Raw genomic sequence first — 15,342 nt, 5'->3', positions numbered from 1 at the left:
ATCCAAAAGTGCACCCTCAACAGCCATAGCAGCCAAGCTTCAAAACAGCTTCCATGGATGCCCCCCCCTTATTTTTTTTTTTGCAAAAATTTGCTGATGTCAGAAGTAAAAGTCAATAAGATTTGCAAACAAGTTGAAAATTATGCTCAAAAATGAATTTAAGTATATGGTCTTCTAAGAAGGTGCCCTCAAGGGCCATGCTGACCGCCATGGATGTCTGCTTCTTTTTTCTTTTCTTTTTTGTGGAAAGATTTGTTAATTTCAGAGAGAAAATCAATGAAATTTGTACATATGTTGAAAATCATATTCAAAAGAAAATAATATATGAGGTCATTACAAATGACACCATGGCAGCCATTTTCAAAATGGCCACTATAGATGCTATTTCTTTCTTGAAAATATGATAATGCCAGAAGAAGACAAAACACATTCAAAATGACAAAAGACATTCAAATAAATTCAAGTTTGAATTTGAATTTGAATTTGAAATGAAGATATTGAGCCACCATTTAAACATCGTCCCCAAACGGCTATGGCAGCTCTTCGAAAATGGCTTCCACTCACACCTTTTTTTTTTTTTTTTTTTGCCTATTCCAGGAGAAAGCAATAGAATACTGCTAAACAGCCATTATATCTAAGGCAATCTGGTGTTCAAAGAAATTTAAATTCAAAAGAAGGTTTCATTGATGGGTTAGTTCTAAATTCATGTTTTCAGTTTAATTCTAATGGCAGTATTCCGCGTGTGACAGCTAACAGTATGGATATCAAAGGTATGTGTTTTTATGGAAACAGGAAGTAAATTAATTTTTTTCGTAAAATGAAAGGCCAGTTTTTTCATATCTGTCTTAAGAATATTTAGGAAGTTACATTTTAGAATAGATACACGTCATTACATAATAGTCCCATATATTCAATGGTTTGGTGTTATACTGTCATTATCCCTGGATATTCATATTACTCTTTTTCGGAAATTTTTCATGTTTGCCACCTACAATATGCATTCATCATCGGTGAGATATAATCGCTAAGCATTTGCCTTGTTTTTTTTAGTTGCTCCTCAAATGATTTCTTTAACACAATATTTCAGATTATATAATGTCTCTGTGAGTATTCTACTGTCTTCTCCTTCTGAAGTTAAGCAAAGTTTCAAAACAAAACAAAAGAAGAGCGTATTGTAGCCATTTTGACAAATAGCTGAAATAGCCATTGAGAACACAGCTTATGATGGCTCAATGTCTAAACTTTATGTATGTGAAATTGTCAACTCGCACAAAAAATGTTTATCGTCTTCTTCCGGCATTAGGACATCTTCATAAAAGAAAAATGGCGTCTATGACAGCCATTTTGGAAAATGGCTGATATTACCGTTATTAGCATTTTTTTTCTTCTTGAAAATTTGCGAAGGAACAATTTCTTGAGTTAATGCAATCTAGATATATTGTTTGATTTTAAACATGATATTCAATTTATGTACACATTTGTTGACTTTTCTTTCTGAAATTACTATTTTTTAAAACAAAATGATTATGACAATGGCAGCCATTTGGGAATATGGCGGCCATGGCCGTTGAGGGCAGTATTATAATAATCTAATACAAATATTTATTTTTCAAACATAATTTTCAAATTGTGTGCAAAATCTTATTGACTTTTCCTTTTGTGAAATCAGGAAATAAAAAAATAATGGAATCCATGGTGGCAATTTTGAAAAATGGCTGCAATGGCCATTGAGGGCGCTATTTACAAAAATGTAGTACATAGGCGCAAGATATATTTCACACGAAATTTTTAAATTGAATGCAAGCTCTTATTGACTTTTCCTTCTGGAATTAGTAAATTCAGAGAAAAAGGTAGTATCTATGGCAGCCAATTTTAAACATGGCTGCCATTGGCGTTGAGGGCGCAATTTGCGATGGCCTTACATCTAAATTTATTTTGAATTTCATTTTTTTTTTCGTTTGCAAAATCTTGTTGATTTTCCCTTCTGAAATTTGTAATTTTTTTTTTGCAAAAAATTGCATTTATGACAACCATTTTGAAAAAAAACTGGCTGCCATGACCGTTAGGGGGCGCAATTTGCGATGGCCCAATATCTATATTTATTTTGAATGTTATTTCCCACTCGTTTGCAAAATCTTATTGATTTTCCCTTCTGAAATTTGTAAATTTTTACAAAAAATGGCAGTTATGGTGGCCATTTTGAAAAAAAAAATGGCTGCTATGGCCGTTGAGGGCGCAATTTACGATGGCCCAATATCTAAACTTATTTTGAATGTTATTTCCCACTCGTTGGCAAAATCTTACTGATTTTCCCTTCTGAAATTTTTAATTTTTTTTGCGAAAAATGGCATTTATGGCGGCCATTTTGAAAAATGGCTGTCATGGCCGTTGAGGGCGCAATTTGCGGTGGCCCAATATCTAAATTTATTTTGAATGTTATTTCCCACTCGTTTGCAGAATCTAATTGGTTTTCCCTTCTGAAATTTGTAAATTTTACGAAAAATGGCATTTATGGCGGCCATTTTGAAAAAATGGCTGCCATGGCCGCTGAGGGCGCTATTTACGATGGCCCAATATCTGAATTTATTTCAAATGTCATTGTCAGCATGTGTGCGAAATTTGGTGCTTTTATCATAAAATGCACAATTCCTCCAATTTTTTAAGCTATGCCGCTCCACTAACAGAGAAAGTATAGCCAGTTTTCATTCACAATCGACATATTCCTTTCTTTTCCTTTTTTGCTTCGAAAAATTACAAATCAGTTGGATTTATTAAGTCTACAATCAATGTGAATTTGCATAGTGTATCTGGCTCAAAAACTGCAGACTGAATAAATGACTTGTATGAAATGCACATGAAGTGTGTGAAAAGGACAGCCTCAACCAACCTCAGCCTCAATGGACTGGCATGTGCTCCAGACATTGTCATTTATGAGTGGGACTATTCAGCCACTCAAGACGATGCAGACTTCTTGCCCAATGCTTCACCATCGTCTCTCAAGACAAATGGTAAAAATGTCATATTTTGCCTAAATCAGTGTCATAAATAAATAATGTGCAATCAGAACGCACACACCAAATGTCGTGTTTGAACGCACATACAGTGCACTCCCGTTACAACGAACACGGTTATGACGAAATTTCGTTATAACGAAATAAATCTCCTGGTCCCAAAATTATCACCATTAAAGTCTATGGAGCAAAATTCGCTTATAACGAACACTGTTATAACGAAATTTCCGTCGTAACGAAGTCTTTTCCGAGCACCACAGACAAAGAAAAACAAAAGAAATGTGCTCCGTTATAAAGAAATGCGAATTGCTTTCAAAAGTACGTAGTGGAACAAGCATATTTTATAGCGTCTCTGCATGGGTGAACGCTTCACACCACTGTGTGTTCGCTCCTTGTGTCATGCACAGTTTCTGAGGGGAACTTGTGTTTATTATTGTTATACAGTTATCCCATCACATTTCACATAGCTTTCCAGTGTATGATTAGTATTCAGCAAACAGAATATGATATAATACGTGGTTTCCTTGTTTTCGTTGTATATTGTATTTGTTCGGTTATAACGAAATTTCGTTATAACGAAAGAAAACTGCCGGTCCCGAGCATTTCGTTATAACGGGAGTGCACTGTACATCATTAGCCAAAACATTCCCACTGCATCAAAACAGCTATCTACAAAGAAGAAAACGCATAAGTCACACATATACAAAAATCATGATACTGTACATGTGTTATTGAATTCATCAAAGGTACGTAAAAGGGAGCATAACAAAATATATTGGAGAACATAAAAAGATGTACATCTCTTCACAGATAGCTATGTAAGCTGATTTCAAATCACGCTGCACAGAATGCAGTAAAACAGCTTCCATGCATAAATTGTACAATGAACTTTAAACTATAAACCATAAACTATAAACTAGGATCCTTGATACTAACTACAAATGTATAATGACACTACTACAGCATTAACCCTCATCCCTCCCCTTTCCATAAAACAAAAACAAAAACAAAATACACAACATACGCAGAAAAACCCCCAAAACAAACAACAACAACATCTAAATTATCTGTACAATGTTATCATTCAATTGTGAACATATCGATTTTCTGTGCAAACATGTCAAAAAACGCTCTGCTGTCTTGTTCTTGGAAATACATGTAATTATTAAACTTGTCCCAAGCATGCAAACTTGTTAGTTTACATCATGAACATGCAAACTTGTGATTAACCCAGTGATCCTTCTTCTTAACCAATGGATGAAAACACAACAATTATTGCAGCATCTCGAAGTAAAAGAGTACAAACAGTGCCTGATGGTTCAGAAAGAAATGAGAATTCTTGTGTTTGAACTATAAATGCAGGGCTGGAAACATTCCCGTATCAAAATCAGCAAGACTCCAAGGAGTAATGAGATATAATCCTGTAGTATGTGCATTTGCTTGTGTGAGTGTGTTCATTATTATTTATCATTACTATTTATTTTTGGGGGGCGGGGAGAGGGCCCTTACGTGTATATTCTGCTGTCAGGGAATAAACAAATAAATATAATTATAATAACCAATACTAGTATTCATTACCTATTCCCCTCTCTCCCATCCCCCTAGACTTCTACAGGAATCAGGGAGACTTCGGATGTAGTAACCCTGTGACTGCAGTCACTATACACATGTGTGTTTGTAAGTAAAAACGGTGTGCCTTACATACAACACATATATGTAGACTGTACAATGTAATTTATATTTTTTACTTTCCTCCCCCCCCCCCCAAAAAAAAAAGCAACTCTTAAATTCTGTTGTTATCTGACTCATACATCCAACATAATAACATACAGTGTAATTGTAACTTGCAATAACAGCTGTTGTACACACCGATTAAAGGCTGACATTTTTTAAATGACAAGTTATAAATTATATCAGCAGTCCTGCAAGAAGTGTACCTGGCATTCTTGCACATACATTTGTAGTATGATAATTGGTGACATGTTTTCTATTGTCCCATACACTTTTCACACAAGAAACAAAATTTGGTAGGCCTTCGATATACATCAATCATGATTACTTGCTACTGGCGGGACCGCCAACATTCATATATCAAAATTAAAATCAACGAAGGTCCCAAAGAGACATCCATCAGGGCTGTACTCGTGTGTTACAGTGTACATGTATCCCAACGCTATAAATACATGTACGCATAGGTGAAAGTAATTCCAATATCAGGAAGGCTCTCATATTATCTGGTCTGATTGGAAGATAAATTAGATTTGGTTCCAGTAGGGTGGGGGAAGGGAGAGTGGAATGAGCTTCCTGTGAAATTAAGGAGACTTGACAGCTCTGCATAAATTCTGCAGCACTTGCAAGACATGAATTACCCACAAGCCAGCAGTTACATCTTAATAGGTTACCTTAAAGGCAAATTTCACACACTTAATGCTATATATATTGTATATTTTGCTGTAGCTTTTTTTTTATTTCCATCGATCTTAACCAATATTTGTGAAACTATCAACTTGCAAAAATACTGCCTCATGTAACACAAATATGTGTTGTTGACTGTATCCAAGATGGAAAGGCACAATTTTTTTCTCTTGCAATGTTTAACATGTTTTTGTTTTTTCAAGTGATTCTAAATCGAGAATTCAACCACTCACAATACCATAATCTCTCACAAGTCAATTTCTTTTTTGTCAATATTATACTGTACTTGCAAAGATAAAAGTATAATTTCATGGTGAATGTGGTGGTGAGGGCAGGGGTGGGGATGACTGGCCTCTAAAATTTCCAAGCCCAATTCTCAAATCTACAATATACAACTGGTGTATACTGTAAAACACGATATATTCGCGGCATGAAATTTTCGCGAATTGGAGCTGACAGCCCTTTTTGTGGCATGAAATTTTCGTGAATTGCCACTGGTGTTCAATGCATGTAGTGTAGACAAAAACTTTCGCGTGCATTTTAATTTCGCGAATTTTGGCGCTCGCGAAATTTTCTCGTTTTACAGTAGATTGATCTTGAATATGTTACAGACAAAAATCAATACAATGTGTACAAGAGAATGATGATGCCGTGGGATTCCATCCGGAAGCACACTTCGTCTTCTAAGACCAACAATTTCCACAAAATTTCACTCAATGACCACTGGTATTGGGGGATTTTAATAGTTTGCTTGGTCTTCAAGGATAATTTGCTCTGAATTACTCTTCCCTCCATCAGATATGCACAGTGATATGTCTTTAAGTCTCCTGTTTACACACAAAGAAAGCCTTATTTTTCAGTCTGTGTATGCATGTCATTACTATGGAAACTGTTCAAAACAATCTCACACAACCCCAACATTTATGTGAGCACGTTTGCTAACCATGCTCGTATACCCAATTACAATCTACTACTAATACCTGAAGCCTTTATGCAATGGTCTTTTGTGTGGAACCAACATTAAGCAGTATCATGACTGCTGTAACATCATTGCTTTGGTACTCTACAGTGCTATGATGTATACAGAGCATGGAATTAATCATTAGGTTACTGATTAAGAAGCTTGTAAATATTTGAGAGGAAAATAAGTCTTAACTTTTTTTTCCCTGTATTTCAATCCTAATTTTCAATTGCGACATTCAAGGTAACCTGTTCACTGACACTGTACACAATGCCTTGTGAAAATATTGCAGCAATTCATCACTTTTGTATTTTCTCTGTAAGTTATTCTCTTTCATAGGCCTATGGTAGAGGTGGAATGGAGAGTCTCTTTCAACCTACTACATGTATGTTCACATGAAGTACTAGTATAAACACATGAATAAGAATCAAAGCCTCCTGCCCAAGTTTCAAGCATCACACAAGTCCTGATACAATGTAATATGCTGTTCAACGAGCATAAAAGTAACTACATGTGCCTCACATTTTTACCCTTGCCTGCATCTAAAAATCAACTGCTCTGGGATATATGCAAGGTAAACTTGGAAACTGTGTAATTATGGTGGCATTACAGTACTTTGCATGGTATGCCTGGAAAAGGTCCAATGCACTGCCAATGAAACAGAATAATTAGGGTATGCTCCTAAACCACCTTGGGAGCTACTGTTTCACTGTCACTGGGTGATGTTCATTATTCTGAAGGATCATTAATTTGAAGGTTCATTAGTCTGAAGGTTTGCTAATCCAAAATGAAATATGGTTTATTCGGAAGGTTCATTGGTCCAAAAATAATGTGAGGTTTGTTAGTTCAAGCCTCTAGAATTAACAAACCTTTGGGATGACTAGCCTTTTTCATTTTTGTATTAATGAACCATTCATTTTCAGACTATCAAACCTTTGGAATGATGAACCTTTGGAATAACAAACTGTGACCAAGTTACTAGCACAATATACAGTAACTTGCACACAGTGCAGGATTTTGTTATTTGGTTTTGACTACATGTACTTTGGAAAAACCCTGGCTGCACCCTTTCTTTCTTCCCTTTTCAATGATGGTGCAAACATTACACATACATGTATATGCATTGTACTACAATGTTGCATACAAAAATGGTTACTATGTAATGCTCATTTGAAATAATGTTTGTAATACAGTAGTCTCTTCACAAACTTTCCATTAAAAGATTGATGTGAACAATTATTCCCTAGGGATGTGTCTGTGGTAGAGTACAGTGTAGTCTCTTCACCATGGGAGTTCAAATTCATAGGGGCACTCCTGTCAACATAGACAGACTTATAAACACTTCTAATGACTGTAACAAATGTTGACACCTCTTATTTACTTGGGTACTGTGTGGATGATGGTAGTAAAACAATGTAAATTAAAGTGTGTTCTTATAAGCTAAAATGGAAATTGCATCACTATATTATGTTGCTTTGAAGACAGATACAGCTGTAAAACTGAGAAAGAAATAAGTGAAAATTTTGAAAAAAAAATCAGACATATAAAAAGGTTAAGGATCATACGAAAAAAAAAAAAAATTGGAGAATACGACAAAGGGACAACTCCGTGATCTAGGTGTAAAGCAGCTCTCCATTTGATTTGTACCAAAAAAAAAATTCACTTCCAGTACATAATATTTTCACTTTACTCAATTTGGGCACAGACAGAACTTATCTGCTGACAAGGATATGCAAACTTGTATTACTCTTATCATAGGCCTATACCAAGACCAGGTCTGAATATTTGTTTTTCTTAGGAGAAAATTTAATAATTGGTTAACTTTTGTGCATACACAAACCGAATGGAGAGCTGATCAACACCTTTAATTACACGATAACACGTCTGCTCCTGCAACAGTTGCTCCTGTCTTACTTTCTCCAAGGACTTTAGGTTAGGGTAGGGGTTGTGATAAGGTTTTAGGTTTAGGTGGATGTGAGGATTAGGAAAAGGGGTAGTAGGGTTATGTTTGTGGGTAAAGTTCATGCAGATACAGGTGTATTCCATGGGAGCAATTGTGTGCAGGAGCAAAAATGTCACGGAACCAGATCACACAGAGTAGCCAATTTGTCTTTCAAGGTACTTTTCTAAAATGTTATGGTTCACACCTTCTTCTTTTTTTTTTTTCATGGGTCTGAATTTTTCTCAAAATTTTACTGATTACCTCTGACATTTTTTGTCTTTCATACAAAGAGATATAATATCAAGATTGAAAAAAAAGGGGCAACCAAACTTTTTTGCAATAATTTTTTTTTCTAATGGAGAGAAGATCTCAAGCTGAGATGTTACGAGTCATATCTTGCGCACCTGCGAAAATTGGGGGTACATGTACGCAGCATATATGTTCGCAAAGATAGCACATACTCGTGACCAATGTTACAAATAAGTTGGTTTCCCTTTTTTGGTACATACTACAATCTTTGGGTTTCATAAGTGTTGACAGAATAATTTTTTCTGCTTTTCCTCAGAAGACATCCCTTTTTGATATCATAAACTATTCTAGATAATGAAATATTGAAAAACATAAGATTTAAAATCAAAGGGTTACACAAGAATTGGGAAAAAGAGAAACAATAAACATTCAACTTTCTTGTTGCTAAATTCCTTTTGTCTCTTGTAAACGTAATAATTTCCCACTTCAATTTACAACCATGTATATCTTGTCAAAACATACAATGAGCATCACTTTTCTTTAAAACTTATGAGTAGCAGAGAAAGTTCTGCCCTGATGTTGGTAATAAGAATATGAAAAATTAAGAATTCAGACAAAAAAAATAGAATACATTTATTTACATAATTGATTAGATTACAAATAAGAATAGATTGAAACAAAACTGGCTTTTTATTCTTGTAAAATTGAGAGGACACAAGCACAGCAAGCTATGTTATATTAACTGGACTACAACAAAGTATAACATATGGTTACAGGGATGGTATAGTTTAGGTTGTGATGGGGATTCACATTTTAACTTTTTGAGAGATAACTGGAAACCTCATATGAAATATGAAACACCATTCAATTCTTAGAGGAATAAAAAATCTGTTTGATGAAAATTAGTTTTGAAATGGTGGATATCCAAAAAAAAAGTAAAACAAAGTTATTCTCATAAAAGAAGGGATGCACCTTTCATTAGGACTGCTTTATTTTTGGATATACACCGTATCTAAGCCATTTCAAAACCCCACAGCGATTTTGTATTGTCTATCATATTTCATATAAGTGATATCTAATCATCTAAAAATCAAAACAAAAATAGAATCTGAACCAAAACTATACCAGCACCAAATCTTTCAAAACCAATACCTAGGTACATACACACGACTACACACTGAAAATTGTACATTGAACATGTGCATAGGAAAAAAAAAACAAAAAACAAAAACCCAGAAGACCAGGGCCCTGTTCTATGAAGAGTTAAAATTGACTATAAAGTTGATTTCTTTAAGTCTATGACAGCATGTGTGGTAAGGAAATTTAAGATCGATTGTATCTTTTGATAAAATGGGGCACAGGGCCCTCTTTTATGAAGAGTTATAATTGATTACATGTATATACTTGTAGCTGATTTCTATGATAAGTCTACGGCAGCCTTTGTAGTAAGGAAATATAATAATCAATTTATATCTTTTGATAAAACGGGGCCAAGAGCCTTGATGCACACATTTAAATTGCCCTGAGCAATATTCTGGATTCTTCAACTGATTTGGACATATAAAAAATAACACACATTCACACTTACACACACACACATACACACACACACACACACAAATGCTCTTTCCCTTTTTTGTTCTCTTTCTCTTTCAGAAGTGCCTCAATAAAATAATCATTAAACTGCCTGCTCCTCCCAGAATTGTCAATATGATGACAGGTGTGAAACAGGCTCAAGGTGTTCCACATAAAAGTATTCTTGGACAGCAACTGCACAAACAAACGGTTATGAGTATTTGCCCAATTTCATGACAAGTACCTGCTGTGAAAGGCACAATGCAATTCAGGTCTCACAGAAGAGATCTTCAACACACCGTGTGATTTTTGGACAGAGTACTGAATCGAACAGGACTGGTCAATCGAGGACAATGACCTCATCGTCTCCGTCGTCAGCGGTGGGCGTGGACTTCACACCATTTGTCTGTCTTCTAACAATCTGTGCTGGATGCAATGTCCCCCTTCCACGAATTGGTGTGCTTGTCATCAAGGGAACAGTGTTGATTCTTCGAGTTGGCTTGACTCCAGGGGCATGTGCCCTTCCCTGAGGAGCCTGATGGCTGGCACCGGCTTGAGTTGATCCACCTTCCTTTGACGTGCTGGTAGCACTGCCTGCTTTACCCGATGCAGGAGCTAATTTCTTGACATATTGTTGGGGCACTGGTCTGCTGTTTCCACCTGGCTTTGTACCAGACATGAATCCATTCGTGTGCCCAGCAGGGGGTCTGGTACTGTCCCGTGCACAAGTGTCTGCAGATTGTGTTTTGGTGATGCTTTGTCTCTCTTTAAGCAGTGCAGATGGCAAGAGAGGCACCCTCGTTTGATTATCATTTCCACACACGCTGCTCCCTTTTGAGTCACTGCCCACAGTGCTACCATGGGACACTGAAGCTCCTTCTTCTTGTGTGTCCCTAGTCCTTGATGAAAAACCCACAGGTGGTTCACACACACTAGCTTTTGTCTTGCCAGCAGAACATGGTTCCCCGTTTGACAAAGTTGTTTCTGCTATACTATGGGCATGTTTGTGATTCGCCACTCCATCATGATCCAGTTTGATTTCCTTGGTAGAGCTACTACTTGCAGCAGCAAGGTCGTCGTGTTTACGCTTTTTCTGAGCATCGTCAACCTTTGCAGCTGTCTCTTCTCGGGAGGTAACTTCAGAAACATCTTTGCATCTATCACTTTCATTGACTGTTGTGTCTTCATCAACTTTATCTCCCTCTTTTGCTTCCAGCACATCATCATCATCATCATCGCTACTTGAGTCCTGGTTCTCATCTGCACCCAACTCTTCATTGGAAGCCCCATCACTATCCACTTCCATATCCACACCCAGTGCCATATTAGAATTCTGCACCATAGTATATGTCTCCAACACAGCATCCATCCTTTTCTTGCCAAGTGTGGCATTATCTTCCAGCTGCCTCTTCAATTCGGGACTTGCCTCTGCTGGATCTTCTGGAATGCCTGCCCAAGGGCCGTATCCGGGATTGGACATGAATTCATCACATCGGCGTCTGCGGAACAGCTGGCCTATGTCCTCGAAAATTTCTTGTGACAGACGGTGGATATCTACAATTCCAAGACCACTCTTCGAGTCCACTTTCTTGACGAGACGGTGAACATCATGAAAATCTGGAAAGCCATTTTCTCTGATCAAACGTTGCACTTTGCTGTTGATCTCAGGGTAGCGTGTTCCTTGAAATTTCAGCTTCCTTTCCATTGGACGGCCTGTTCTGGCTTTGTAACCTTTCATCTTGCACCATTTCTGCCAGGCCTCCACAAATCTCTTCCGCAACTTGTGCTCAGTTATGTGAGATGACTGCTTTTCCAGCATATCATCCAAACTCAGTTCTTTCTCACTGTACCTACGAATCTCTTTATCCAGCCTCCCCATCAGCTTTTCAAGGCGTCTGATTTTACAATATTTCTCTTTCACCGATGAAGATTCTCCTCCTCCAGCACCACTGCCATGAGGTTCTCGACTTTCATGTTCACTTGGGTATGAAGTACTGGCAGCTTTTGCATCATTCTCATGACCACTGTCATTGACAGGATTCACAGCTGAAATGGGTTCTCCACTGTCCGTAGACTTCTTTGTTTTCTCCAGTTCACTGGTATTACCTTCAACCTTGCCATTGCTGCTTCCCCTGCCCGGTGAGGCTGCTGCCCCTTTCAGGTGAATGATGACAGCGTGGATGCAAGCAAAGACCTTTGTGTCCTTCGCACCGGGCTGCCTAAGCTCCACAAGTTGTTGCCTCAGGGTGTTACGGAACTCTTCCGAAGATGCATAATCCGGCCGGGCAGCCTTGTAAACCTTGAGGAGATGCTTCTCAATCTTGTGGACCTTCTGTTCATCTCTGATCCTACTCATCAGCTCATGGCAACAGACCACATACTGTAGACAGCATAAATGAGCATAAGAAAGAGAAAAATGTCATTCATCGTTAAAAGATACCAAGAATTCAAACAAGTTTGTCAACCATAGTTGCATAAATAGAATGGCAAAGCAATTCTTAGATACCACATGCAACTTGGCTTTAAATGGTAACATATTCCCATGCAGATAAAGATGTACATGTATGTTTACATGGACTCAGCGGATGCAGTAATATTAGTAGAATACATGATCATCTATGAAGTTTATCTTAGAAGTTATGCATTGATAAACTTTTGGTTAAATCTATGTGCCACCATCATTGGATGAAAAAGCTATTATACATTATATTTCATGATGTCATGGTAGACAAATGATATACAAAATGCACAATGTGTGATGATTGTACGGTACACTGTGATAGTTTGTATACTGTGATACACTGACTGATAATTTGTATCGTTATTTGATACGATGAATATCAATCTCAAAAGGAAATGCAATTACAAGTTGTATACAATTGTAAATGAAATACTGTATGTTCACAGGACACTTGTCTTTGCATCCTGTGTGCAGTGGGGAGAAATGTGACCCGTTACAATAAAAGGATGTCAAGGGAGGTAGATTTTCTGAAAATGACACGACATTTAACCCTAAAAAGGCCGGGGGGGGGGTTGAATCAACCCCCCCTCGACGTTTTTAGCGACTACTCCGCCGCACGAAATTTTTTGACCGCGCCGTTCGCTGACTTTTTACTTTCAAGTCTCGCGCATCTTTTGACACCATTTTTGCGAAAATTGTGCATACCGTTACGACATTGCATAACGTTTTCTACATGCCTGTCAAACCGAAAATGGCTCAAAAACGTGATTTTGTGTATAAAGTCTATGCAAATGGAGTTTTCTCTTCTTATTCATAAAGATATGATTATTTTCACTTTTATAGGCTGAAACTAATTAATTTTAGCATGATTATGCTTGATATAGGTTCTGTCATAAATTTTGCGAAAAAAAATGATAAAACAAAAGGTCTAAAAAACAAGGAAATACATAAGAAATTCATAAAACAATAGAATACATAGGAAATTGATTTTGATACCAAATTTTTTTTTCAAGTACATTGTTAGGAATGCCACACAGAATGTTTTCACCAAAAATTAGGATTCTAGGAGCTTTAAAGGGGAAGGCTAGCAACTGATCAGTGGGAATCAGTGGAAATGCTGGGAGATGATTGTTCCAATCCTTATGGGATTCATTCAAGAGTACATTATATATCTTTTGTTGTGTGAAAATTATTTGCTTCAGAATGGTCTCATATTCAAGTAATCAGCAGTTTAATGTTTCCAGGTAAGCGTCCCTGGTCAGTGACGGGGCATTAAACTGCACATTACTTGAATATGAGACCATTCTGAAGCAAATAATTTTCACACAACAATAGATATACAATGTACTCTTGAATGAATCCTATAAGGATTGGAACAATCATCTCCCAGCATTTCCACTGATTACCACTGATCAGTTACTAGCCTTCCCCTTTAATTTCTGATTTAGAGCAAAATGTATGATTTTATGCATATATTAGCTTAATTAATTATCATGACGAAAATTTCCATTTCTTTTTGTACAGCTTGGTAGATTACGCCGCAGGTAATGCACGTGCCAAATTTCACGGCGATTGCGCAATCAACGGCGAGATCTCGGGGGGGGGGGGGGGGGGGGGGGGGGGGGGGGTTTGAATCAACCCCTCCCCGGCCAGAGAACACCCAAAAAAGCCCGGCCTGGTTAGGGTTAATATTCCCTTACTCTACCACTTTAATTTCATATATTGAACATGACCCATAAAAGTACTCGGTTGCAGATATATTGATGATTTTATGAGACCATGACACAGAGGGAAATCTGGCCTACAGTTTGTACAAAACAGAACAGAAGTTCAAGCAATACAGATTTTCTATGTGCATGATGAGTGGTCTAGGAAATCACTGTTTCGAGAAAACCGCCTTCAAAGTTTTCTTTCTGATGTAAGAGGTAAAAACTGCAGTGTAACTGGAATACCTCGGTTCCCCTTGATCACGATTGCGTCAGAAAGAAAACGTTGTCTTTGAAGGCAGTTTTCTTGAAACACTGATTTCCTAACATAAAAACAATGATTGTGTTTTTGACGTGTATAGATAGTGTTGCTTTCACCGACTTCTAACTGTAACACGTAAAATTTACACAGATTGTAGCCCGATGGACCAGACGCCATGCTGTGTATCTATAATTACACAGATGGATGGCTGCACTGCTTTTTTGCAGTCGATCACTGTTACTGTCTGACTATACTACAGCTGAGAGTGAAGAAGCGCAGCGCAGTGCTTGTCAGTGAAATCAACTTGAACACGGTGTAAAATCACACGTAAAAAAAAACGAAACAAAATAGAGAAAATCTACACAGCTGTCTCCGAATGCCGGCTTGTAACTTCAGAATATTACACGTTTGTACAGACCGCTTTAATTGCAGAGGACCAAGGCAAGGAAGTAAAGTTCACGCTGAGCTAGCGAGTTGTGATATGTACGGTAGGTGATTCTTCATTCATGCATCATGCTTCAGTCCTATCTACCTAATTCTGTGTTATCTTGCAATCATGTTCCACTAGCTTGTGGTACAACAAGGAAAACTACCCTACTACTTACGCGTAAAAAGTGATAATGGAAGGAATATGGCATTACTTAGTCATTCTTACCTCGTTAAACAAGGCTTTATCCGGCCTTTCCCTAACATTGGGTTTGTCAGATTCTTCTTCACTCTCATCGCTTATCACAATTACGTCTCCCTGACCATCGGCCAT

General features: G+C 37.3%; 1 protein-coding gene across 1 annotated transcript; it reads right to left on the bottom strand.

Moving 5' to 3' along the window:
- Positions 1 to 10,493: 10,493 nt before the first annotated feature.
- LOC139728734 (uncharacterized) lies at positions 10,494 to 15,342 on the bottom strand. Its single transcript, XM_071639674.1, has 2 exons — positions 15,238 to 15,342; positions 10,494 to 12,533 (listed from the first exon to the last, which is right to left on the bottom strand). Exons 1-2 carry the CDS (start codon positions 15,340 to 15,342, stop codon positions 10,494 to 10,496), a joined length of 2,145 nt encoding a protein of 714 aa, XP_071495775.1.

Source organism: Diadema antillarum, unplaced genomic scaffold (assembly GCF_040938485.1).
Source record: "Diadema antillarum isolate AM-2024a unplaced genomic scaffold, OU_Dant_1.0 seq00000195_RagTag, whole genome shotgun sequence".
Taxonomy (NCBI): Eukaryota; Metazoa; Echinodermata; class Echinoidea; order Diadematoida; family Diadematidae; genus Diadema; species Diadema antillarum.
Note: the sequence above shows the minus strand (reverse complement) of the source record. Positions and strands in the feature narration are given on the sequence as shown.

What these genes read in the sequence shown, in the direction of transcription:
- LOC139728734 (XM_071639674.1), bottom strand. Translation starts at nt 15,342, where the DNA reads ATGGCCGATGGTCAGGGAGACGTAATTGTGATAAGCGATGAGAGTGAA. An exon ending in ATAAAGCCTTGTTTAACGAG is followed by an intron (nt 12,534 to 15,237) that starts GTAAGAATGACT and finishes TGCTGTCTACAG; the next exon opens with TATGTGGTCTGTTGCCATGA.